Source organism: Montipora capricornis, chromosome 14 (genome assembly GCF_036669925.1).
Source record: "Montipora capricornis isolate CH-2021 chromosome 14, ASM3666992v2, whole genome shotgun sequence".
NCBI lineage: Eukaryota > Metazoa > Cnidaria > Anthozoa > Scleractinia > Acroporidae > Montipora > Montipora capricornis.
The window spans coordinates 6,955,750-6,982,837 of record NC_090896.1 but is presented as its reverse complement, the minus strand read 5'-3'; the positions used below and the strand labels follow the sequence as shown (position 1 = coordinate 6,982,837).

Below are 27,088 nucleotides of genomic sequence, written 5' to 3'. Positions count from 1 at the left end.
CTGTTGGTTGGAGGAAACGAAAGAGGCGGAGAACTATCTCGTGGTTGATAATCCGACGTAGTTTGATGATCCACTGGTTTGGAAAATTTAGAAATTCAAAGACCCCATATTGAATTGTAACTTTTTAATGCACGTTCAGAATTTTTAAAACCAGTGGATCATCAAAGCACGTCTGTCTTGAAAAGCTGGCAATGCCGGTGGGGATGAAGGTAATTGCTGGCAGCCTGGGAAAATACCGAGCTGTCAGCTTTATTTTACCGAATGGAAAACTTCCATCTCATAGATTTTTTCACTTCCTTAACCCATGGACTCCTGGGGGCTCCCCATTGACGAGTAAAATCGTCTGGCGTTCCACAGAGTAAAATACTAAGTCTGGCCGGCTTAGGCCTGTTTGGGTGTTAAAGGGTATGTTTTAGTTCAACCTCCTTTCAGATTTATGGTTCGTTGGAGGATCAATATTTTACCTTTGATATGGGGTCAACTAGCGAGGCTCATTGACCAGCGTTGTCTTTTCTGTCATTTATGCTGTATAACCTGCTCCAAATCAAGTATGCTAGCAAGTTTTTTTTCAGTACGTGATCGATCTAAGCGGCCTTATTAAGTTTGTCACAGCCTTTTTAGAGGAGAACACGTAGTCTTCCTGATATAACTTAAAACCCACAGTGGCTTTGATTACTTCCTGAAAAGCGTAAAAAAAAAAACGGATTTCGGCGTAGAAGGTACGATTAAATACCCCTTCGATTTATTTATTAAGACTTAAATTTTTATCCCTGCGCAATTGAAGTTTACTCCGCTACTTATTTGCATGTTATTGAATAAGAACAACGTTGACTTTATTCTGCCTTCTTCTTCAAAGAGCTCCGCCAATAGCTTTTATTTCAGTAGAGCCCACGTTCAGCGGTGTTTGTTTCAGAGCGAGCGTAAGCGAGGCTTTCGGGTCAACATTTGATCAGACATAAATTAGCGTGCGAAATGCGAAAAAAATTGATGAGTTCCTATCCAGAATTAACGTCTTTATTCCGAAGAATAGAAACTACGGTTTTTGAATGCCACAATAGTTTCACACATTTGGGGTTTCTTCGGTTACCACACCCATAAGCTATAAAGTACCTTGCCATGCCTTGCATGATAAAATAAAGCCCGACAAACTCAGATTACTCGGAAAAAAGCGAAGGAAACAGTCGAGAATCAAGAAATCACACAGTCCCTTCGATGGTTTGACCCGAAAGCCTCGTTTTCGCGCCCTCAGAACTAGCCATTGTAAGTTTCAAATGGTAGTATATTCTGCCATTACTTCCCGTGTTCCGTTTTGTTAAAGTGAAATTGTTTCTGCTTCCTTTTGTCAGATCTCCTCTTCGAATCGACCTTAATCCAATTCTGGTATGTTTTCCATTCATGATAACTACTTAAGTTATTTATCACTCACGCACATGCGCACACCTTCTTTGAAGGCCCGATGTCACCCTGTTGTACCGTTTCTCTGAAAAGAACCTCTTTGTGTCAACCTGAAACGAGGTGAAAACTAACGCGGTTTTTGCCGTTTATGGAAATGGCGTTAGAATGGGACTTGAAGAAATGTTTTTTTTGTCAACCTTAGGACACGGTGTTAAAAATGTCACACGGAGGATTGATCATCCTGACGAATTTCTTTTAGTATCATCTCATTTGGATATCACCTGCGGGCTCAAGTGCATCTTTTGACCGAGTCTTGAACTAGTAACGCCAAAACTATCGAGGCAGTGTACCCTTAAATTTGCAGTCATCCAATAGTATTTTCGTACTGCCATATGACAGTATTTTATGTCAACGTTTTTATTTTTTCCAGAGTGATTCCATGCCAATTCTTGCATCCTTTTTGCGGAAGAATCAAAGAGCGCTAAAGCTGTCAACGCTTACGACGTTAAATGTCCTTGTCACAAATTATGGTGAGTTTGGCTCGAAAGGGACTCAGCACTGCAGAGTAGGGAGCTTAAGCACGCGCGTTTTTGAGACGCGGACGGCAACCGGAAGTAAGCTATATTCCCTTTTAACTTGTCTTCACACAACCACATTTACATTGCTAAGTATCTTTTCTCCATTAGAGATGATTCGTGTAAAAATCTGGGAGACACCACAGTCCTGGCACGAGAAATGTCCTCTTCCGGTTGCCGTCCGCTTCTTAGAAACGCGCGTGCTTAAGCTCCAATGTATTTCGTGTCGTTACCTCTACGTGATGCCCATTGACCTCCAAAAGGTCCACTTATGCCTAGAAATGCGAGTAGTTAGATGCACATTCAATGTAGTTGACATCCAACAGGAAGTGTCCCTTTTATGTCTAAGCTATTGCTACCTATTTTCAACAATAAAGTAAGGGGAAAGCCAAACGTTATTTTTAGCTCAGGGTAAATGTAGCTACATATTTTTCAGTGTTTACTTGAGAACCAGAAGTTAAGCGCCACTTTGTGCCGGAAGTTAATCGTCTGTATTCCCAGACCCGAGAGATGTTGAAGTTGGGAAGAAGAGCAAGGGGACACTCCGTGATGCTCATCAGAATCGTCGTGCATCTAATTACCTGCATTTCTGGACATATAGCGGCATTACTTTACTCAGTGATTGGTTCAAAGTTTCAACCAATCGGAAGTGATACCAAAACCAGTCGTGGCTCGGGCGTGCACATTTTGCCGCGCTTTTTGTCAGCTACGTGTAATTACTTCGAGTTTTGACTGGTTTACTGGGTTGTCTCCGTCCTTTTGATTGGCCAAAGTAATTACTTTGGTTTTGGTTTAACGACACTCGATTGAAACTCGCTCCATCTGCCTTCAGCTGTTCATATAGCCATGTTCACTTTAAACATTGACAACCACTTTCTTTTGATATTGAAATCTGCCATCCACCATGCAAGAGAGACGTTATTTCAACAACCCAGAAACTTCTGGCTGGCACATTAATGGCAATAGGTCATGAAACTATGAATTATATGAATGATTCATTTCGTATATCGTGTCGTTCGCTGATTCGTTCATCACGGGAACATTTGAACCCACAAATGACCAGTTCCCATCAGAGGCTTCATAACTCAGTTGGTTAGAGCGTCGCACCGGTATCGCGAGGTCACGGGTTCCAACCCAGTTGAAGTCCTGAAATTTTCAGGCATCTCTACACAATTGCAAAAAATGCGTTCACAAATGCGAGGATCATAGCTTTACTTGATTTCCTATCCGCAGTTCATATATGATCTATTTCATATTTCATTTCATCGTTGATTCATTCCTCACGGGAACATTGCCCCATGTGTCGAGCGTCAGACAAGTGTTACCGAGGTCCTGGGTTCTAGCCTTGCATGGAGCTCCAGTCTCCTTTCCTGTTGCTAAGCAACTAGCATATCGATGTCACTTGCCTTGTGACTACCTGAGTCATGTGATAACATTTCTAATTTGCCATCTGTGATTTACAGGTAATTTACTGACGCAGGAAAACATTTCAGGAGTGCTGACTGAAGTTCCGCCGCTTATAAGTGAGAGCGATTTGCACATTTCTCAGGTTAGCATTCCAGGAACAATCAGTGGAGACCTTCGCGGTTCACTGTGGACCTCATACCTCAGGTGTTTTTTTCGTGACAGATTGCGAAAATTTAAATATGTAATAGAAGTAGTCAGGCAAGGATTAAGGAGGTAGTGTAGCCCAGTGGTTGGGACGCTTGCCTCGAGATATGGAGATATATGTAGGATATTAAATGGCCGCGCGGAGATAAGAAATTTCTCTTCGAGTGTTGAAAAATATTTTATACAAGTGAGCGCAGCGAACGAGTGAAATGAAATACTAAATCATTCGCGAAAGGCATCGAAAGGCGCGATTTTTTATATGTAACCATAGCAACACTGAACTTTTCACGTGTGAAAATAACATGTTATATTCCCGTGTGAAGATATCATGTTTTCGTGCGAAAGCTCACTTAGTATTTCATTGGTGTTTATATAATAAAAATACATATTTAATAATCCTAGAGTCAGGAGACTATAAGGGATGTTAACAAACGGTCAGCGGCGAAGAAGAAGGCTAAAATAAATCAAAACGCAAGGACCTAAAATTACACTAAGTACAACTGTTCAGGTTTTAAGAAACTGCATGGTATTGTCTTACAGTTGGTAGTGGATATCTTTAAAGGAAGCAGTTGACCCAGCATTAATAGCGAGCTGGGGAAGGACTCGGGCTGTTCCATAACGGGATAGCACGAGGAAAAACGGAAAACTTGTACACATTACTATGAGCAAAACTACGTCTAAACTTGTAAGGATGATTAGAACGAGTGCCGGTATAAGTTAAATCAACAGCTGCAGGAAACGTTAGGTGGGTTAAATTGCTCACAGCTTTGTACATCATAGTTGTATCATATTCCGTGTTCGAGACCCGTTCTGACTACTGGTTGAATTTGTTCGTGGCAATCTCTGGTTAAACTTCTCGGATGCACTCGTAAATAACCAACTTTTTTGCCTCTGGTCAGTTAGGATTCTTGACAGTTAGTTGTTGTTGTTGTTGTTGTATGTCGTTGGCCCTAAAAATTCTCTATGGGGAGCGGTCAATTGAGCATCGTGTATGAATGCGACGGCATTGTTGAATATAGTCTGTGGTTGTTACTGACTTGTATGTTGCTGGTACGTTGTGACATTTCGATGCTTGGCATGCCTTTAAGCTCAAAAATCTTGCCCAAAAAAAACGTTCTATGTAGAAACGCGGTTTTAAAGCTGACAAAAGCTTAAAATCAAGTTGAAAAATTTGTCGGCTGTTGGGCCACCACTTTTGTTTCCTTGCAAGACAAAGGTAGTTTTTAAAATATGCAATGGTTTGTTAGCTCGTTGGAGATGAAAGATTTAAGATAGAATCTCAGCAACGCTTGCACTTACGACGAGATATATTCGAAGACATGACATTTACCTCGAAAAACTATTTTATGGCTTCGAAAACGGCAAAGAAAATTGACCGCGTGATTGGAGCATAGAAGGAGTCTTAGCACGAGAAAGTTGTGGCGTCAGATCAGATGTGGCGTTAAGAATGGAGGTTTAATTGATTTCTTTGGTTACGTCTTGTTTTTTTCAGCTTTCACTTACTCTGTTAACCTCTGTGGCCAAGATCCATAAAGACAGCATGGCTCAGGTAAAGTATGCAAAGAAAATGACTGTTAAGTTGACATTGGGTGTGTGAAACGTTTATTTAGTAAGCGAAGGGCTCTAACATAGCAAATTCAAATTTTGTCATTGGTTAGCTTGCGAACAATAAAATCATGAACCGGAAGTAAAAATGGCCGATGTGAGGCGAAATCAGAGTGTCTTTGTTGAAGCCACTTGAGCTCTTCGAATGTAATGCTTCTGAGCGCCGCCATGTTAATTACTATTGACAGCTCATATATGAACTCCGGAAGTCTTAGAATCTAGGACTGTAGATACTGTTTCCAGAGCCCATCGTTGTCGTGCGAAGGCCCCGCCCGCTAGGAGAAACGATGGAATCTGGGAACGAGAATGGATATTGACATAGTAGTAAGAGGTTTGGAGCATTTTACGCGCATTTTATGAAATAGAAACTACAATAAGCGACAAAAGTAGTTGGGACACTGTACCGGAAAGACCAAAAAGAACATTTTTAGAAGGGGAGGGGGTTTACAGGGACAGAGTAAAGGAAGGGGGGTGGGGGGAATTTGGAATTTATCCGACATTCCAAAAAGGGAGATATGGCCTATTGTAGGCTTCATATATGCCTCATCGTTGTGCATGTTTGTTTGTAGGCTTGTTCTGCAACTCTGCCGGCCATTATGGGCTTGATTAGATCACCACTTTTGCAAGGTGAGGGAGTAATCTTCATTCGATGCGAGAGGAGGCTCTTCTTCTCATTTGCTTGGTTGGTAAGAGGGGCATCGATGGGTAAGGATGGTTAAATCTGGCACCAACTGGCCACAAAGGGAAATGTTAGGCTTATCAATGTATATATCAATGTTCGTGTATTTAGACAAATTATGGCCGACAAGAAAGTCGACTGCTCGTAATCCCTTCCCTTTTTGTCGAACTGTCTGCCTTTCGAATCTGTTGTTTGTTTGTCACGCAATCGAAAGAAACGGTCGAGGGAGGCTTGGGGAAAGAGGAGAGCCACTTCCCAAGCTCCGCTCGGCCATTTCTCTTGATTGCGTGACAAAATACGATGGATTAGAAAAGCGCCCAGCTCGACAGACTAATCAAGTGCGAGTAGTCTCATGAAAATATAGATAACTAGATTGTTTACTGAAACACCCATTGCGGCCAACTAGAGTGAATAGGACATTTCCAGCTTGTGATCATTTGGGACATCTAAAATAGAGAATAAAATTTTAAATTAAGTTGCTTTGTTTTAGATGTCCCAGTTCGCAATTTGCGTTCTATTATGGCAGTTTTTGTACCATGTCATCACTAAGCTGCAAAAGTCCCATCACAGCAGGAGCCCATGACTAGGACCGAATAACAGTCCTATGTTCCTGTCACGGCGTTTTCACTGACCAATTTATTTTTGGATTGAATTTCCCGCGAATGAGACTCCCACAGGAGCCCGATGACCAATCACAATAAACTAACTTGACGTCATAGCGCCACCGAACGGGAACTGCCATTGTTTTTCTTCGGAAAAAGAAGTCTAAAAATAGATCGATCTGTAAAAATGCCGTGACATAAGCTTAGTATGGGAGTTGTTCGCTAATTGTCGTGGGCTCCTTACTACAGATGTTTTACAATAGGGATATGTGCATTAGGTAAAAAGGAAAATCCAAAAATTGATTACGATATTACTATAATAAAATGCAATCAATTGGATAAAAAAGTCTAACTGTACAACGAAGTGAAAGATGTAATTAACACTGACAGAATACTGAGCATCGACGCATTGAACATGGTAAAACTTATCATGGATTTTTTTTGACGTACTCTTTGGAATGGAAAACCTACGCATGCGTTTTAGAGACATACGACAACTGTTGAGTGCAGGCAACAGGTTGTGAGGTGTGCGTGGACGCTAAAACCCGATAAACTCGTTCTTGTGTAGGCGGAGCCCTGGCAGCCACTCTGACACTTCTAACCGAGCTGGTTATGTCTGGAATGAAAGGCCTGGGATTCAAAGATCTCTTCCAGGTATTTTCCGCGATTTAGCATCGCGTTAATTTTTTGACTCCTAATCTGAACGCTTATTCTCCTATCTGGTACCGTAGATTTCTTCGTTGACTAGTCATGAAAATTTAGTGTTACATCAAGATAATAATCTTGTGCCCATAATGATCTTCATTCTCAATACTTGTCTGCCTGACAGTGTATTGAAACTATGAGGTGAATTTACATATTGATCATTCGTGGGAATCACAGTTTAGCTCATTTCTTGCCTGTCAGCTACAGATATCGGACAACTTCTCAGGAGGTGAGAGACAAACAACTGAATATGACAATTTTCATTCTTTTGTGACGAGAGCAACCTGCTTGTCGTTCCACGCAAACGAGATTCAAAATCTCCCCATACAACAGAATTCTATGAGCAGAGGGACGAGTATCAAGTATTTATGAGTCAATGAGTCATGAGTCAAGAGTCAATGAGTCAATGAGTTAGTGCAGTTACCCTAACCCATAAAATGAAAGCTAAAACTTCAGAGAGTGCTTAGGCGTAATCACTGAAACGAGGGCTTTGGCTTAATCAATAAATTATTGCTATATTGACTGTGAGTCTCATTGACTCATTGACTGACTCATTGACTCATTTGACTCATAAAACATCCGTTCTCCAGAGGGACAGTTCATTTATTTGTTGTCCGCCGCTATCGGAGCTCGAAATTCAAGGGGACCTCTGGACAGGTTCTTTAACTCTTTTACTGCCATAAATGCCATTGACACTTGTAGATTTTTCTCTGTCTAACGCCTGACGATTTTACTCGTCAATGAGGAAGCCCTCGGCGGTGAAAGGGTTAAATTAATGGGGGGTTTTCACGTGACGTCATGGCCGCCATGTTGGTGGACGAAAACAAACGATCTCTCATTAGCTTCTTTTGTTCGTCCACCAGCAATAATTGTCCATTACCCCACTGGCACCTCATTCTCAAAAGATTGGTTGAGTAAAGCATTTGTAAAATTTGTAAACGCAAGCTCGAGAACCGTTTTTCAGCATTTCACCACAAATATCGTTGACGTCATTGGTGGCCGCGTTGGTGTAATGAACAATAGCGAAAAAGTCTTTTGGGAATTTTGCTCGATTATTATGCAAAACGCGAGCGACATTTTGCTTTTGTTTTTGTAACACCAACATGGCCGTCTAATCACGTGAGTGCAAGCCAATAGTAGTGCTGTTTCTCGTGACGTTACTCATTGTTGTTAATATGGTTGGCAAATTTGAACTTCAAAAGAAATGTGACGTCAATGTTTGTAAGCAAGAAATATCGCTATAGTTGGTTTCCGACCAATCTCTCTGGTGCAAATGGAGGCAAAAGGAGCAAATGAGAGATCTTTTGTCCATCAACATGGCGGCGATGACGCCACGTGAAAATAACCTATTTGGACTCGATTTCTTGTTTTAGAGATGGAAGGGAAAGTCGAGGCATAGAAAGTGGCCGAAAACAGCTTGAATGTTCAGCGGGCTTATGTCAAAGAGCACGAAACTCAGAAGTAGAAATGTACCGTTAACTCTTTCTTCATTCTGTACAAAATCGCCCGACACTTGGTACGCTTAAAGGGATCTGTATGTTCTATAACTTAAAAGATCTTGTGTCTTTCGTTGTAGATGTTAGTGTCTCCGATATACTCCACAAGCCACGGGAACCAACAAATTGTTATCCACAAACAGGTTGGGTTAAAGAATAGGCTTTTTAGTTTGCTATCGCAATGGCAAGATGTCACGCGAGCTCGTTTCACGTGCCATTCACGCGTGGACGTTTCTTGAAATCGAGAGTTTCCTCACCAGTGACTTGTGTGATAAATAGCTGAAGACACTGAATTGAGCATTCCAAAGAAATCGAATTTAACTTCGGGAACGTCATTAAAACTATAACTTCGCGTTGTTCTTGTTTTATGAGGAACTTTAAGACCATTGACGCGCCCGTCAACGTGAATGCCACAAAACAACAATGTCACTGGTTAAAATAAAGAGGAAAACATCGGAATACATTCTTGCAATACTCTTCACAACGACGGCGTGAAATCACCAAATTTGAAGTTTTGGCGATAACGTAAAGCATACCTTTCATCGATCTTCTGTTTTTACTCTGAAACCGCTTCTACCAATTTATTTTTGGGGTACCCCCTCCACAATGTACGACGTGGCTGATATGGAATAATCGCCGAAGACTTACGATCTTTCAAAGTTGACGTTTTCGTCTCAGTGACGTCACCGTGGTAGATCTTTAAGTCCCTATTGTTTTTTTTGCAGGCGTTTCATTCCATTGCCAAGTGCGTTGCTGCATTGTCCATGTCATGTCCCGCTGATGGAAAGTCTGTTGTCAACCAGTTTGTCCGAGATATTCAGGTGATTTGAGTAGGAAATCGTATGAACGCGAATGCATTTTGTGATTTATTATCACAAGTGATGTCTCAACTTTCAAAACATCACGATTGACCATAAATCACGAAATGCGCGAGAAAGTTTTAATATATTATACACTCAACAAAATCACTCCATCGCTGTATTTCCACAGCAACTTGCTTATATTGCACTCTGAAACCTCAATTGCACTGTATAACCTATATATGCATTTGCCATTGACCAATGAGAAAAGCGATATTCTGTTGAGTATATAATAATTCATATTCGCATATACTACACAAGTGAATAGTGCTTTCCGCGCATTCTGATTGGCTAGCTGCGAGATGAATTGCGAGTACTATTCACCTATGATCAAACAGAGAAAAACAACACAGGAATAAATTTTGTCGATAAACTCCGTTTATTATTCAACTTGTGCAGTATATACTAAAACAATTATTCATCTCCGTGTCGGTGATAATGGCGGATATTTACAGTCATTCTGCGAATTCACGTTATTTTAGAGTGTTTAGCGGAAATCTCTAATTAATCACGAGTTTGAAACTCGAAAATGGTAATGTGGAATTCCTTTTCTGTTAAAATTATCGTTACATCACAAACAAGGTGGTTCTGAGCAAAAACGACCTTTATCCAAGCGATTTGGCATAAAACTCGAAAAATGTCGGCCGACGTTTTGCAAGATAACCCAAATACAATCCGTTTCAATCTTGTCCATTTGTGTCCATCTGTACTTTTCTTTCCTGTTGCTGTATTTCTTTTGTGTTGTTTCATTTTGCTTTTTGGGCATTTTGGGTGTCGTGAAATCACATCATTGCTTGACATGGCCCCTTTAATGTGCATAGAACTGTTTGTTGACACCCCCACCCTCACCCCCACCCCCACCCCCAGGTCCCGTTCAATTTTAGTACTTTCTACTTAATCATTGGGATGTCAAAGAACGCGGTTGCAACAGGTTATTTTAAATGTTAACGTTGAATTAATAAGCAATTGATCAAAGTCATAGAGCGACTTTCAATCGAGTGTCGTAAAACCAAAACCAAAGTAATTACTTTGGCCAATCAAAAAGGACGGAGGCAATCCGGTAAACCAATTCAAAATTCGAAGTAATTACACGTAGCCGACCCAAAGCGCGAGAAAATGTGCACGCGCCAGCCACGATTGGTTTTGGTTTCACTTCTGATTGGTTGAAAAAGTGGCGCGGCAACTTTGAACCAATCACTGAGTGAAGTAATCATAAACTAAAGTAATTCGCTAATTACTTTCGACACTCAATTGAAAACCGCTCTATATCCCCCTAGTAGATTCAAAATGATCACAGATACCATATAATCTGACAGTTTGTCCCTTTTTGGTTCTCAGAGTTCCAAAGTTGCTGACCCGGTGAGGTTGTTTTCGCTGCTCTCATTGGGTGAAATAGGAAGACACGTGTATGTACCACTCAATTGGTCCAGTCGGAAAATACCATAATATTCTTTTTTTGTCCATCCACATTTTGAGCATTGTTGTTGCTTTCTCTTGGGACCAGTGTAAGTCCCAAGAGAAACTGGAAACAATGCTTGTGCAAAATTAAGGGGGGGAGGGTATTATGGTATTTTCCGAAGTGGCCAATAGTCGTTTTGTGTAAAGGGGGGGGGGGGGGGGGGACGGAAGGTTACAAGCTGAAGATTTTTTCCTAAGCGTATGGACATTATTTACCCGTCACCGAATCACTAGACCACTTTACCGCTAACTGACTCTTTGATAATGCTGTATTATCGCTTGGCAACAAACAATATTGAACACTGCAAAAGGTCGGCTACCAAACTTCACGTCAAAGCTAAAGATTTTAAAATCATTCCATGGGAGACTAAAATAAATCTCTTTTCTGAGAGTGCGGTTACGATCAGGGTTAGGGTTGGGTTGAAAATTTCAAAGGAACAAACAAACTGGCCGTACCCTCCGCAAAGAACTGGAAACTACCCAGGAATGACAAGGAAAGAACCCTTAGCAAAAAAGGCGATGGACTGTGCGCAATGACGTCACAGCACAGCAAAATGACTTTACTTTTTGTGGAAGTTGCTTCTTATCAGCCATAGGGTGGTAGTAAAAAAATTCCCCTCTAACCTCGTGTTCTCCTTTAATTTTTCTTATCTTTGAATAAAATGGTTTGGTTACAGATTTTTTCTTTGAGATAGTGAAAGCGCTTTTGAAGGAAAACTATGTCGCCTGGTTTTTTTTAACGAATCCACTTGCCTTTCGCTGATGCTTCTGAGCTTTCGTTGTTTTGCAGTGACCTTAGCAGCCACAAGGATTTAGCTGTGGCCATTTTGGAATGTTTTTCGTCTCCCTCAGAAGAAATAAAATCGGCTGCTTCGTTTGCGCTAGGTTGGATTCAAATTCTGATCTTTTTAATTTTGTGTATTGTTAGTGTAGGTGATCACATGATTTCGAGTGCAGTTAGGGAATAAATAAGCACGAATAAAGTTTTTGAAAGACGAACAAAATTCCACGAGCCCGTAGAGCGAGTGTAATTTGTAGTCATAGAAAAAAAAATGCCAGCGCTTATTTACTCCAAATTGCACGAGAAAAGTCATGTGATTACTTAATAAAATACATGGAAATTTTCGAGATGAGATTATCGTAATTAATCAAAGAAATGCACGCATGTCACGCAATCACGCAGAAATTGCTCCATCCGGGGCTCGCACTTGATTGGCCGTCTGAGACTTTCTTTGATCATTGACCAATCACAATGCTTGGTTTGTTACCTCTTTTCTGCACTGTGTTACCTGAAAACTGCATTTCTCTTAGCCAATCGTAATGGAGAAATTTTTCTATTCATGTTATTAGGGAATGAATTATTGAGATTTGATGTTGCGTTTTACTTGTGTATAATGAGCCTTATTCGCGCGGCGGCCATATTGGACGTAGACAATAGATTTCGTATCTCAAGCCTCAAGTTGAAATGTTTGGGAACGAGTTTCGTTGCGCAAAAGCAAAAGTTTTCAATCCCTCGGGACTCAACATGGCCGCCGTGTAATTAAGACCAAAGCAAGAATATTATTGGTTAAAAAAAGGAAAAAATTGTGCACGTGTTGCACGCATTTTAGTGCATTTCTTTGCCGTACTACACAAAACGACAACGTGATATCAGCAAACCTTAGGTTTTGGCGACAACGCGAGCGTGCAACAAGGAAGAGTTCGTTTTTGTATCTTTACTTTAAGACCGTTCGTCCCCATCCAGTTACAGCCGGGGTAGTTTGCCCGTGATGTACATCGTGAAGAAGATAGCGTCATCGCAAGTATTTCGCGATTATTCTAACGTGACGTGACGTGACATTTTCGTTGACGTTCCCGTTGTCCTTGCTCAAACTCCCTATTAGCGCTCAAGGGCAATACAATTGAAGTGCAGGTTATAATCCACCCTGTGAGCAGAGCCTGTCTAAAATTCATCAGAGGGCGAGCAAGAGAGGCTCTGCAGAAATTGTGTCAAGTCTTTTAAGTCGCTGCAGCCCAAGTTTCTGGGCTGGTCAAACCGGTTTAGTCAGTGCGCTCATCGTATTTTTGACAAGGGGAAGGTCAAAATCAATATGGCGTCTAGGAGTGCGATCGAGACTTGGCCTGGGTTTGAAACTGTCTCCAAGCAACGGCTTGCGCATACTCAATAACGACTTGACACGATTTCTGCAGAGTCCTTTCTTTCTCGTCAAGATAAGGAAGGCTCTGCTGGCAGGTGGTTATAGACGTAAGGGAGATGAAAGTGATCTTTTATGAGAGGCAATTGCTTAAATTGTCCAGATATGTGAGAGAACCACTTAAATCTCCCTTACGATGTCCCTCTGTTACCGTCACAAGAAGCCTACGCAACGACAATGGTCAGATAGAGCGGTCTTCAATTGAGTGTCGAAAGTAATTGCCGAATTGCTTTTGTTTTGCCTTACTTCACTCAGTGATTGGTTCAAAGTTCTCGCGCCACTTTTTGAACCAATCAGAAGTGAAACCAAAACCAATTGTGGCTCGTGCGTGCACATTTTCCCGCACTTTGTGTTGGATACGTGTAATTACTTCAAGTTTTGATTGGTTTACTGGATTGTTCCTGTTCTTTTTGGTTGGCCAAAGTAATGGGCCATTTCCGAGTTGCTGTTTGTCTCGGTTTCGAAGTGAGTCTTGGTGCTCAACTATTGTAAGGGAAATGAGTTTGATTTGCATAAGAATACGCAACTCATTTCCATTTGAATGGTTGTGCACCAGGACTCGCTTTGAAACTGAGGCATGCAGCAACTCGGAAATGGGCTATGACTTTTGTTTTGGTTTTACGGCACTCGATTGAAACTCGCTCAAAATGCACGTAATTAGATGCACGGCGATTTTGATAAGTTTCACGAAGTGTCCCCTTGTACTTCTACCCAATTTCAACATCAGCTCTTGTTTGGTAATACAGAATATCAACGGCACAACATGTCCCCTAAGCTCCGGTCTTCGAGTAAACTTAGCTTCACCAAAAAATAACGCTAAGGAAGCTTTTTCGTCAAGAGCCCTACAAAAATGTTGCATGGATGGTTCTTTGAAGTAACTTTTTCAATGTAAGTCTGGCATCACTTCAATCAGAAGACGCATGCGCAACTAGTCCCAGTCCTCTGCCGTGCGTTTCAGTGAAAAATGTGTAAAAACTCTCAGGAAACGAAAAGAAGAGGTGGTTTTTTCATCAGATGGGAACCGTCACATCATTTTTCGTAAACTGTAGCATGGAATTTCTATTTGGACAAAAAATGGAACTGATATTTTGATAAGTGTATCGATGGTGGGCCTTATGATGTCACACCTTTTTGGAGAAATGTATTTTTTGTTTTAAATCCATGCTACAGATTTTGTTTTAGAATGTTTTCATACTGTTACGTTAAATTTTGGTGAAAAACATAGTTAACTCGCAGAATTTTTAGGCATTTTTTGTTTTGGCCACATGATTTACCAAATATGGATGTGAGTCGAACCTGCCAAAGAAATGTTAAACAGGATACACTTGGTGAGTAAGGACAACTGTAGAGTTAAGGGAATTCGAGAAATGACTATTTGAAGGAGTCCATTGCAAAGGTTTGGTAGTTAAGAGCCACCCCCTGAGGAACGGGGGAGGGGGGGGGGGGGGGGGGGGGGAGGAGCCTGCAAACGAGCAAACCTTGCGGAACCATTGCTTCCCAAAATGCTTTCTCGGGGCGCAAACGAGGAAGCATTAGCTGAGGAAGTAAAATGTTTGTGAAGAAATTCTGAAACGATTTTGCTTCCTGGGAGGCAAATTTTGTTTCCGTAACAAATGTTCCCAAGGGCCGCAAACGGGAAGCATTTTCTTCCGCAGCATTGTTTCCTCGTTTGAAACTGGGTTTGAAACTCTCCTCGTTCGCCCGGCCTTTACACTTACCTCATTTACAAGAAATAGGCAACAAATTATTTGACTTAAAAGAGCCACTTCGTGTTGGATAATGTATAAGTGCTCTTTAAAGGATAATCAGACACTGACAAAGATTTGTTCTATCTTAGGCAAAATTGCTGCTGGTAACCTGAAATTGTACTTGCCATTTTTGCTGAAGGAGATTCAAGCAAATCCGAAAAGACAGTATCTTTTGCTTCATTCTCTGAAGGAGGTTTATAAAAGTGTTTGATTTATATATTTTTTCTTCCTGGGTCTCAGTATAACTTTTTCCCTGCAAGCAGAGGTCTCTTTTCTTTTATTTTATTTTTATTTTATTAACTTTGCCAGTCAAGCTGGCAGAGCGCCACAACAGCTTGCGCCAATTACTGTGGCCCCTTTTTTTACCCTCCCAACCATGATACACAACAGAAGACAGACGACAACACCGGGAACTACGTGCCCTACTCTTAGCGACAAGTGTGTGGGTTCTTTTACGTCCGACAGGATTATTAACATTGAAGGGTTGTGAGACGGGACCTCCGGCTTATGGTCCTTATCCGAGAAGACTTGAAAGTCTAACCATTTGCAGATGTAGTTACAAAGGCAGCACTTTCTCCTCAGTTATTTAAATACCCTTAGTGTTGGTCCGGCCGGAATTGAACTCGCGACCTCCCGCATGACAGCCCGGTGCTCAACCAACTGAGCCACCGGTGCGCGGTTAACCGGTGTGGGGTTTTTGCGTTCGCTGGGCTGACAAGTACGGGAAAACAGACATCTGCCATTGGTCGAAACTCAGTTTGATCCAACCTTGGACGGCACTCTTCAAACCGCATGCCCCTTGATATGTTTGCTGACTGTGACTTGAGCCCGCTTTGTCCCGCGCACTCCTTACCTTAATTCCGTTGTTGTTAAGTGAGCGCACACAATATGAAGCATCACGTGAGGATTCGGTCGCTAAGTAACCGCTCCGCATGTTCAACACGGTGCGTGCGCGGGACTCTTCTGTTCACGTGGCACGTTCAAAGTTCAGCGGCGGTTTCCTTGCCATCCGTTATCGCCGGACCTGTGTCTTTTCGGCTTTGTGCTATTATGTGTTCTTCCACGTTTTTGGCAAATGATGGCCGCGTTCACACTCGTTTCCCTCTCCGGATACGACATCGAAGGGACTCTATCATGGCGGTGCAGTTGATTTTGTGTAGTTTTACCAATTACTCGCCTCTTCTCGCTATGCAATTTAAAACGTTGACCCAAAAATTACTTATAAACAACTCGAATCAAAAATATCAGTCAATCATACATAATTTAAGTTACAAGCAGTAGAGATAAATTTTAAAGCACTTTAAGGTTGAACAGTTTCAAAACCCAATTGCAATCCATTTTAATCTTCTTCAATTTTGGCCATCCCTGCCTCCTTTTGTATTTATTGTGTTTTATTCAAGCCTTCCTTTAATGTTTTAAGTTGTTCCTTTTGCGTTTCACTTTATTTGGTTGCCTAGAACCTGGAACTGTTTTTTTTTTCCAGGTAATATCTTGTGAAGCTGGAAGTTCAACCGGAGTGGAAGCCTTGAGACCGTTCATAGGCTCCATATGGTGAGATTTTTGGTTGTACCAACGGGGGTGGGGTAAAAAATACGTTCCCGGGAGTACGTAATACACCCTTTCGTGAGCATTTTGTTATCTTTTCTGTTGCGAAAGGTTCGTTTCGGTTCTGCTTCCTTCAGCGCTTCTCGTAACGCAAGCAACAACCTTTAAATTTGTCACGCATGCGTTAACATTCCCAGTTTACCGTACGAAACGGAATGAAGTGGTTATTTTATATGAAACTAAAGTGCTTTGTTGGTTGGGAAACTTTGTTTTATCAAACGATTTGATAAAGAGGGAATAAGAATTCCCTCTGACGAAATATATCTTATTAGATGTTTTGATGTGTATTATCGCCGAGTATTTTTTACGCGTTGCGCTTTGTTTTGACGAGCCTGCTAGGGCTAGTCACATTATAAACAATGAGAACAAATACTCAGTGATACTACACACAAAGACATCTAATAAGCTATTTTATAATCCCACTTTTTCGCACTAAATTTATAGCAAGTGACAGATTTGTGCGTGACAAGCGCGTGGCAAACTTCAGCACCTAGTCAAACCGATCTCTTCTGTACAATAACCAAGTTTATTATGTGACTAGCTCCGTGAACGGGCAAGATGAACCAAATCCCGCGCAGTGATTTGCTACCCGAGCTGGTAAGATGGAGCGCTCGGGATTTCTCGCTTGGTCCCGCAAGATCGAAGATCGCTGTCACGGGTGTTTTATCCCACATAATAAAGCCTTTTTTGACCAAGCTTGTTCGCTCAAGATGGCTGGATATTGGCCTCGTTCAAGTTTTGCGTGTTTACGCAATAAACCGTATGTACAATAACCGCTAACTGAATATTTGTACTCGTTTTGTACGTTTTCTGTACAATAATTACTACAGATAGATAATAAATAAGGGCTAATACTCGAAACTTCAGCTTAAGAATTTCTTTTACGATGGTTCATTTGCCGTTAGCAACTCGTTAGACAAAACCAAATTTTCCTGTTTACTATTGCTTGAAAATTCGGACCAGAGAGGTTTACAGCGTTGCCATGGCATCGCGTACTTGTTTCTCACACTGTTGTGAGAATTTCGACCCGATCGAACAATCGGAATAAAAACTGATTTGAGATCAGATATTGTTTGATGCTACTCTGATTCTGATGTGAAGATTATAATTCGTCAGGGGTGATCTGATGTTATCGAAAGAGTTCTTTTATATGCTACCAGTTTACATGAAGACACTAGACGGGAGTGTCGAATCGTTGTCTTTGAATTATAACCTTTTAGGCGACATTCAAATTTCTCATCAGACTACATCTGATTGTCAACCTTGCCTTGGTTGCTCGAAGTATGGTTAGCGCTAACCAGGTTTCTTGTTAACAGACTTTAACTTGTAGCTTCCACAGTGGACCATTGATTTAAAGGTATAAGGTAAAGGTCCTTATTTTACGTGGGTAACACGTGACAGTGAACTAGAGTTACTGATTAACTTGTTACCATCGCTGCGAACTGCCAAGGAATTAGGAAATTTACTTCGTTAGATTGGGGTTTTTATGTATCGAGGTTCTTTTCCATACAGTTATACTGATAGTGGAATCAAATGGCGAGGAAATCGGTAGATCGAGGTTTCGCTATAAATCTGAAAGAAAACAGATTTTCGTTACTTGTTTGTCTATTCATATATTCGTATTTCAAAGACGAACAGGGTCTTGATGTCTCTTTCTTTCGCAGGACATTGCTGTTTAGTCACTGTGAAAGCACAGAAGAAGGAACGCGAAATGTTGTAGCTGAGTGTCTTGGTAAACTGACTCTGGTAGATTCACTTCATCTGCTTCCTGAGCTTAAGGTGCGTTCTCGGAAGACTGGGAACTTCTCACAAAAGATTATTTATTGAGCATCGTTAATTCGTTAAAGGGAACCTTCATTCTTACTAAAAGGTACTGTCTTCAACCGGAAGAAATTATGACCGTTTAGCAATAATGAAGTTTCCAACTAATTTATTTAATTAATTAATTAATTAATTAAAATTAATTAAATTAACTCCGGTTCTCAAGTAAAGATGGAACAGCGGCATTTATGCACCAGTCAATGTAAACCCCCGCACCCCCCCGGCCGGGACATAGCGGGGCATTTGCGGGGAATTTTCCGTTATTTGACGAGCGAAAGGGCCGCAGGTAGGACTTTGACCTCTTTTGCACGTCATCCAAGAACAGCGAGGGAGTGGAACGGTATATTTTCCACCGAGGTGGACTGGGTCAAGAATCGCTAGTCCGGCATGATGGCGGCTTTTGGCCATGAAAAGAAGGTAAAAGTCGTTTTATCTTAATCACCTTATATCTTTGGCTGAGTATGCCATCCCATTCTATGAAACAGTGTGTTTGTTCAAATTTTGAAATACATTTTTAAACTGCATTTACTAACACTTAACCCTCTTCTACTGGCATGTAGAATTTACTATTTCTCTTAAATGTTAACAGTAGACTATAAAGACACCACAAACATTTTATACCATTTGAAAAGCATTGTATGCGGTGAAGTGTGTTACTTGACAAATAAATTTTAAACCGTTTACATTAGCCTGTGTCTTTCACTCATCAAGAGCGGGGGATGTGAGCGGGGTCGTTAGCTTCAATTAGAGGAAAAACGTGACCTTTGAGTGCGGGGCATTTTGCAACTTTAGAAGTGAGCGCTTTTCTAATGCCCCGATATCTCCCGGCCGGGGGGGTGCGGGGGTTTACATTGACTGGTGCATTACTCCAACCTTGAAAGAATGCTCATCCTGCGGACACTTGTCTTATTAAATAAGTAAGTTATCCTCGCACTTAACTGGACAATTTAAGCAATTGTCTCTTATAAAATTTTTCAGTTGTCTAGAAGAGACAATTGCTTAAATTGTCCAGTAAGGCCCGATCCAAACGCCGCTTCGCTCACGAGCCGAACCTAACTCGATAAAGTTCGACTAAAGAGCGACTTTGGAGCGACGGCTGATTCATACGCCGTACCTGGGTCGAACCAAACTAAAATCCATACAATGGTAAAGCGGCCTTGGTACAGGTAAAACTTCGGAGTGTATTGTCGTAAGATTATAAATTATCACAATGAATGCTTTAGGTTCGGCACATGACAAGAGCGCCGTGTGAATCAGCCGCCGCTCCAACGTCGCATAGTGCGACAGACCCTGCCGAACTTAAAGGGGCTAGGTCACGCAATTTTAGGCAATTTCAGTTTCAGCACTGATCGAATCGTCATAGAATTAACTAAAATATCAAAATAACTGTTCAAAACTATAGAAGATCTCTAACAAAACGCAGGGAAGCCAAGAAGGGACATGGATGGACAAAACTGGAGAGGATTGAAATGAATTGAATTTGGGTAAATTTGAAAAACGTCGGCCCACCGTTTTTCAAAATTACATCAGTCTATATTAAAATGTCATTTACAAAGCTGGAAAATCATTCTCATTTTTTATGTGGCCTTGATTTTGAAAATGAAAGACTCTTGCTCTGCCAATTTGACGTTTAGAGCTCACAATTGACAAAATTATACAAAATGGCCTAAAATAGCGTGACCTAGCCCCTTTAACGTTGTTGGCCGCTCCAATCCTAACCTGCCGAACCAAACTGATTCAAACGCCGCTCTTCTGTCGCTCTTAACTCATCAGTTAGGTTCGGCGCATTGACTATTTTCACCACCCCATAATGCAATACGTTTTGAGGGGGTCTTTACATAAAAACAATACAAGTCAATTACTCTTGGGACTGTATCATGCTTCAGTGAACTGGATATCCATTGTTTTAATGCAAATAACCCCCCAGAATGAACTACTGTATTACGGGATTGGTGAAAAAAGCGAATGAATGGAGCGGCGTTTGGAACGGGCCTAACCCGCACTTCAACTATATACATTTCTTATATTCACTTGTCTTATTGCTAGAAACACGTAACGTAGCAAATGCTTTGACTTGACGTTTCACTGCACCCGGCATTTCTTTTCTCTCCCATCTTCCTCTCTGTTCATGCTTACCTCCTTTCTGGTTATATCCTCCTATCCCCACCCACCCCTCCCCCTTTCCTTACTGTCATGAAAGCTAAAGAAGAGAAATGACCTATCCTCTCTTTGTTTCTTTGGATGGCAGGATTATCTTAAATCGGAGTCAGCCTTTGCAAGAAGCACTGTCGTAACAGCTGTAAAGTTTACCATTTCCGACCAGGTTAGAGACAAGAATGAAAGCTACTTCACGTCACTACTTGTTTGTCAGTACTGTTTAACATTGGTGCATTGGCAGATGTTCAAAATGGCGGCAATCACTCAATACCAAGCGTCGTGTTATTCGTATATTTAACAACTATTCACCGAAGGGGAGGTGGCTAGTGGTGGATATTGGTTGTTTTAGTATATACTAAAACAGTGAGATAATATAGCACAAAAAGATGATTTTAACTCATTTCTTCCTCCAAAGATTACAACATTTTCGGGTGCAAATTCCGCGCAAATTGCTCGGAGTTGAATAGCAAAGGATATCCGGAGTTTGAGTAACCAACCAGCGCGCGCACTCAACGCTAAATGTATATATTATTATGAGATGTTTTGGTGTATAGACCTTATTGATAAATGGCGGTCAATTTATAATTCTTTTGTCGAAGTGCAAATTAGCCTACCAAGCCTCGATACCATACAGTGAATTGAAAGGAATTCTTGCTCTAAAATGAGGCTTGGTGGCTAATTTGCACGTGGACAAAAGAATTATAAATGTGACCGCCATTTATGAATAAGGTCTATAGTATCGCTGAGTATTTTTACGAGTTGTGTTGTATTTTGACAAACCCGCTTGGGCTTATTATCAGACTTTTTTTTGTACTAAATTTGAAGCAAGTGAGTTGTAAACAACCGAGAACGTGGTGACAGATTTGTGCGAGATGAGCGCGGAGGAATGTCAGCACCTAAACTAGTCAAACTGGTTCTCTACTGTACAATAACGTAGTGTGCAATAACTAACTGTACAATATCGCGGAAGATTTGTGCTCGTTCCGTGGGTTTTCTGGACCATAACTAATACAGTGAAATAATAAGATAACATATTGAATGTAAGTCGCATTGTTAAGTGTCCTTCTTTTCCAGCCTCAACCCATTGATAGTCAGTTACGAGGATGCATTGGAGACTTTCTGCGAACTGTACAAGACCCCGACTTGGTATGTCAGAGCCTATGTTTCTGACCATTTAGCAAACCAATTGTGAGTGACAAAAGGTAGAAGTGATCTTCGCACTTTACTGGACACTGCAACCTTTCGTCTATAACCCTCACTTCAAATATAACTGTATGGCTTAGTAGCTCAGTTGAAAGGCGATTGCACCAGCATCGCAGAGGTCATAGGTCATGGGTCATGGGTTCAAATCCAGTTGACGCCACCTGAATTTTTCAGAGGAGTACATTTGACTCAAATAATAGCTGCTGATTGGTCATAACTTTGATAAAAAATAATTAATTTTTACAAGTGTTTATATATTTGGTCTTTCGTGGAGTGGAAACACGATGCTTCTTATTTTTCAGAATGTTCGCCGAGTGGCTCTTGTCACTTTCAACTCAGCAGCTCATAACAAACCAAGTTTAATCCGAGATTTGTTGGATCAAATCCTACCACAGCTTTACAATGAAACCAAAGTCAGGGTATGCAAGCTGATATTCTCTCTAATGCCGGGTCTTCCCTTATTTTCTTATGGAAGTAGTTGGGAGAAATTGAAAGCCCTGACAACTTAAGGGAAATAGGCCATTTTCGAATTCTCACGGCTGGATTGGATCTAGCATGAAATGGAGGCTATGCGGGCAAATTAATTTGCATTTTGAAAAGATTTGCCCGCATTAGCCTCCATTTCATGCTAGATCCAGTCGGGCTGTGAGAATTCGAAAATGGTCTATTGAATTGACATTAGAACAATGACAAGTAGAAGCCTACTAACTCTACATCTTGGCAAACAGAATAGTATGCAACATTGCCGGTGAATTAAGCTTATGAAACATGAAAATCAATTAAGTTGTCCGAAACTGAACCCGGATGTTCTTTTTTCACTCCAAGAAATCTTCTCATTTTCTAGAGCAATAGGTATTTGTGTTGATGAAATCTTCAAATGTCGTTGAATTTTCTCAGAACAGAAATTCTCACTTTCGTTCATAAATGCAGGTTACTGCATGCACACCGACACGTGTCCCGTTTGTTCTCAATATTTGCTACCTTTCTCTATCAACGAGATACATTATGTGTTGGAGTAGCATTATTTGTAGGTTGCAGCTGTTAGTTATCACTTGAAGAGCAGTCTAGGGGACACTTCGTGATTTTTAATTGTCTGTAATGTTGAATCTGGGAAGAAGAGCGATGGGACACTTCGTTACGCTTATTGAGAGCGGCGTGAATCAAATGAATAACCTGAAATAACAATGACCACAACCAGGTTTTCTGAGCCCGCGAGACTGAGCACCCCCAGCAAACCATTGTTTTAACGAAAACCGCTGGTCAGCAACCTGGTTCTGGTCATTGCTGTCTAAGGTCTTCCGAATCAAATAGGCCATTTCCGAGTTCGTATCTGCCTCCTCTTCAAAGCGAGTCAAAGTGCCGAGTTTTTGTGATGGTAATTAGTTCTTCTTTACATATGAATGAAAACTGACTTTCATGAGGAAAACTTCGCACTTAGATTCGCTTTGAAGAGGAGGCAGACATGAACTCGGAAATGGCGTATTTCTTGCCTTTCTGGACGGAGCTGAAAATTCTGACAAAAGTTCGGTTCATCACCGAGCCGGTGAGTGGCGCGAGTCAGTTCTATATTTGATGTCACAGACTGGTTTGCATTGGTGTTTTCAAAGAAGTTTTGCATTGCAGTGAAGATTGTGTCGACGTTCAAATGGGGGATAGACCCACCCCTGTCACCAGTTCTTGAATCAACATATTCCGGTTTTTTCCCTACTTGAGAAGGTCACAAAAAATCGACGATTTTACTGAAGCAAAACATTTGCTTTTTGGCAACATCTTCTTTAAAAGTTGAGTTATTTTTTAATGGAGGGAAATTGGGGGCTCAGTGCCTTTTGATGTTAGTAGGTGATGGAAAGTAAAATACCACTGGGTTTCATCTAAAGCCATGAAAATCATTGTCACGCAACCAAAAAGTAATTCAAACCCGTTTCATGAAAAAGGCCAAGAACAAGGAATGTTGAATTTTTAAATCGCCCTCTCCAATTCTTGGGTCTGTGCGGTACATCGTTTCTGAGCTATTTGTCGAAGCGTTTCACGCAACTTTATAGAATTTTGTATGGAGACACCTTGGTGGTGGATCAAAGTGCTCCACCAATGTGGCGGCCTATAATAAACGAAACATGTGGAGTTCACTTTGCGATGAAAGCGCTTCCTTTTCGCTCATGATATGAAACACATGTGTATGAACACATATCCTGATGTACTTGAAAGGCTCAAACTGCTGAGATTCATAGGCACAGACTTTTTTTTTTCAACCAAATAGCTTTGTATCATGGTGTCATGCATTGTGACTATTCGGGAATTCAAATTGCTCTATTTTGGAAATGAAAAACGTCACGGAACTGGAAACTTCACAAAATAAAATTTCTATAGGTCTTCTTCAACCTCCTTTAGATAAAAATTTAGAAGACCTTGCGATTTTGATTTTAAATTTAATGACGTCATCTAGTGACTTGTAGTAAATTCTGACTCCTGGTGTAATAGATAATAGTGGGATTTATCCTTTTTATAATGCGTCAACACATTTTTAATTTCCTTTTTTTGTTGCTTTCGCCATTAATGTGCTTTTCGTTTTCTTTATAGAAAGAGTTAATTCGCGAAGTTGAGATGGGTCCTTTTAAACACACTGTGGATGATGGTCTTGACATTAGAAAAGTATGTACAACGGCTTGCCCGGGAAAAGGACTTGTGAAAGGCGGGATGTAGTTGTGCCGTAGTGGTGAGAGCACTCTCTTCCCACCAATGTGGCCCGAGTTAAATTCCCAGACTCGGCGTCGTATGTGGGTTGAGTTTGTTGCGGCTATACTCTGCTCGTAGAGATTTCTGTCCGGGCACTCCAGTTTTCCCCTCTCTTCAAAAACCAACATTTCAAACGTTTTATTTGATTTCAGTTTACAGTGTCCCCAATAATTAGTGCTACAGCGCTAGAAGACTAGGCTCTTAAATAAAGTTCCTTTCCTTTCCCCTTTCCTTTTGTATTCTCCTTACAATTTCAATGAAACGTCAGTCAGACAGGTATTGAGAATAAAGATAATTATCAGCTTAAGAGGAGGTGTGACCTTGAAATAACACCAAATTCTCCTGACTACGCGACAAAGAAATTTATATGATACTAGTTAGGAGAATGAACATTTTGATCTTGGGAATAAAAGTATTAAATGACTCAAAGCCTTACATCCAGACACTGAAAATACTTGTCTAATGGTGACGTTTTGTACCCGAACTACCTATTTCTGCATTATGCTTTAAATGGCTCGAAGCCTTACATCCAGGTACGTGTTTTAATTTGGATTGCTCATTCCGGCGCAAGGGAGCTTAAAGGCTTATTTAATATAATAAGCTGCATTCCCACACAGCTGTCCCTCACACTGTATTCTTAATCGATTGAGCTATGGCTGACCGTGAAATCAAAAACTCTTCCTCATTATAAATGGTCTGTTAGTCGAAATTAAAGCTTAAATTTCTACCATTCGGTTAATAAGAAAACGTACTTTACAAATTTAAGAAAACAGTTAAGTGATATTCTGGTCGTATTGTCTCTTTTAACATTGTGATCTTGTACTTCGATCAGGCTGCTTTTGAATGTATGTACACACTGTTGGACACGTCCCTGGATAGGCTCGATATCTTTGAGTTCCTAAGTCACGTGGAAGATGGCCTCAAGGATCATTATGACATCAAGGTATTCACGGTCACGTGGTTGTTCTGGTCAACTGTTTAACAGGCCGATTACTGAGCACTTGTTTAAGCCGTTAATATTATATACGCAAACAGAGGCACGTGACCTTGAAGCGTGTAACTTGCAACTCGTTTCCTTGGAACAAAGCTGAGAAACCAATCTTATGCCAAATATGGACAAAAATAAGATCGATGCTGCACGCGCGAGAAAACACGCTAGCTACGCTGCATCCAAATAAAGAAATTTATGAAACTCAAAAAATATATATATCTCTGAATCAGAGATAAATCCTTCAAGGTCATGAGCTTCTGACTCGAAAGAATATCGCGTTTTTGAGTGGTCAATGGAGAATGCATAAATAGGTTATAGAGTGCAATACGGAAGTTGCTATGGAAACAAAGCGATGGAGTAATTTTGTGGAGTATATAAATAAAAATTGCATGAACTTGCTTGTTCATCTCGTGATTTCTGGTCACTCATGATGTTTTGATAGTTCTCAAATGGTACTCGTCTGCGGCTCGTGCAATTTTGAGAACTTTCAGAACATCACGAGTGACCGTAACTCACGTAATGCACTCACGAGGGCAAATGACAAATTTACAGTTGAATGACTTTTGAACGAAAGTCTTGTAAAAGTTTGAATTTGACGAACATTGCAATCTTTTTCAAACAATCAGTTCAAATGGCTTGAACTTCATAGAAAAGTAAAGCGTTCGCTTCAAAATTTCATTTGCTTTTCTTGCGTGTTATTTACTTCTTACTAACCGAGCGCGAGGGTCGTACTGGGAAATATTGGCCCTCGATCGTTTTTGTACGGACCGAGCGCAGCGAGGTTCGTACAAAAACCACTGAGGGCCAATATTCCCCAGTACGTCTCGAGCTTTTGCTTTGTTTTTGCAATCGGCCCGTGGGTATTACGGGAGAATAGTACCCTACAATTCAGTCACAATTAGCCAATCAGAGCGCACGTTATATCGGCTACAAACACAAGCCATATAATAATAATAATAATAATAATAATAATAATAATAAGTAATCACATGATTTCTCGTGTAATTTGCTATAAATAAGTACTTGTTAATATTTCAAACTATTAATATTTTCACATTGTGGTTGTTGGTTGCTTCCGAGTAAATCCCCTTGCCTTGTGTCCGCCGTCTATTGTCTGTTTTCTTTTCAGATGTTGACATTCCTTATGCTTGTAAGATTGTCGTCCTTATGTCCTAACGCCATACTGCAGCGTAAGTAATCGCAACAGCACTTTAGTTTTCCTTGCGAATTAAGTATGGAACACTTCATCTCCTTTCTTTCCCCACCCCCTCCCTCTGTTTTACTCCTCCCCACTTTCAATGCTTCCTCCCACCCCACTCCTCCTATTTCCCGACTTCATTTCCCCGCCTCATCCCCTCCATTTCCCTACCCCCCCCCCCTCCATTTCCCTACCCCGTCCCCCTAGCTTTTTTCTACTTCACTCCCCTAGTTTTCTTTTTCGCGGTCCTATCCTATCCATTTCCCAGTGTCCCCCACACAACGAGTTCCGTTTTCCTTACTTCCTCTTTAGAGACCTTAAGTTCGAGTTTTGGCCATCTTACCGCAAACGGGAAACCCCGCTTTGCGGTTTCAAATTAGCCAGCTGACGATATTTGGGACTTAAGATTCGCGGGTGGTAGCACTGATGAATTGTGGCAAATTAGTACAAA

The 27,088-nt window shown here is 41.0% G+C and overlaps 1 protein-coding gene across 3 annotated transcripts in view; it reads left to right on the top strand.

Annotated features, from left to right (window-relative positions):
• Positions 1 to 27,088, top strand: part of LOC138032142 (cullin-associated NEDD8-dissociated protein 1-like) — a 100,275-nt gene that overhangs the window by 70,708 nt on the left and 2,479 nt on the right. For 2 of the 3 annotated variants that reach the window (XM_068879745.1, XM_068879746.1), the window contains 19 exons: positions 1,347 to 1,380; positions 1,826 to 1,925; positions 3,434 to 3,519; positions 5,074 to 5,130; positions 5,756 to 5,813; positions 7,036 to 7,121; positions 8,749 to 8,811; positions 9,394 to 9,489; positions 10,867 to 10,934; positions 11,777 to 11,871; positions 15,019 to 15,122; positions 16,413 to 16,480; positions 18,199 to 18,313; positions 20,604 to 20,678; positions 21,587 to 21,658; positions 22,018 to 22,134; positions 24,293 to 24,364; positions 25,281 to 25,391; positions 26,569 to 26,629. In XM_068879745.1, the coding sequence (XP_068735846.1) occupies positions 1,347 to 1,380; positions 1,826 to 1,925; positions 3,434 to 3,519; positions 5,074 to 5,130; positions 5,756 to 5,813; positions 7,036 to 7,121; positions 8,749 to 8,811; positions 9,394 to 9,489; positions 10,867 to 10,934; positions 11,777 to 11,871; positions 15,019 to 15,122; positions 16,413 to 16,480; positions 18,199 to 18,313; positions 20,604 to 20,678; positions 21,587 to 21,658; positions 22,018 to 22,134; positions 24,293 to 24,364; positions 25,281 to 25,391; positions 26,569 to 26,629 (1,538 nt within the window). The remainder of the gene's footprint in view (positions 1 to 1,346; positions 1,381 to 1,825; positions 1,926 to 3,433; positions 3,520 to 5,073; positions 5,131 to 5,755; positions 5,814 to 7,035; positions 7,122 to 8,748; positions 8,812 to 9,393; positions 9,490 to 10,866; positions 10,935 to 11,776; positions 11,872 to 15,018; positions 15,123 to 16,412; positions 16,481 to 18,198; positions 18,314 to 20,603; positions 20,679 to 21,586; positions 21,659 to 22,017; positions 22,135 to 24,292; positions 24,365 to 25,280; positions 25,392 to 26,568; positions 26,630 to 27,088) is intronic. The other variant, XM_068879744.1, reaches the window with a different exon arrangement.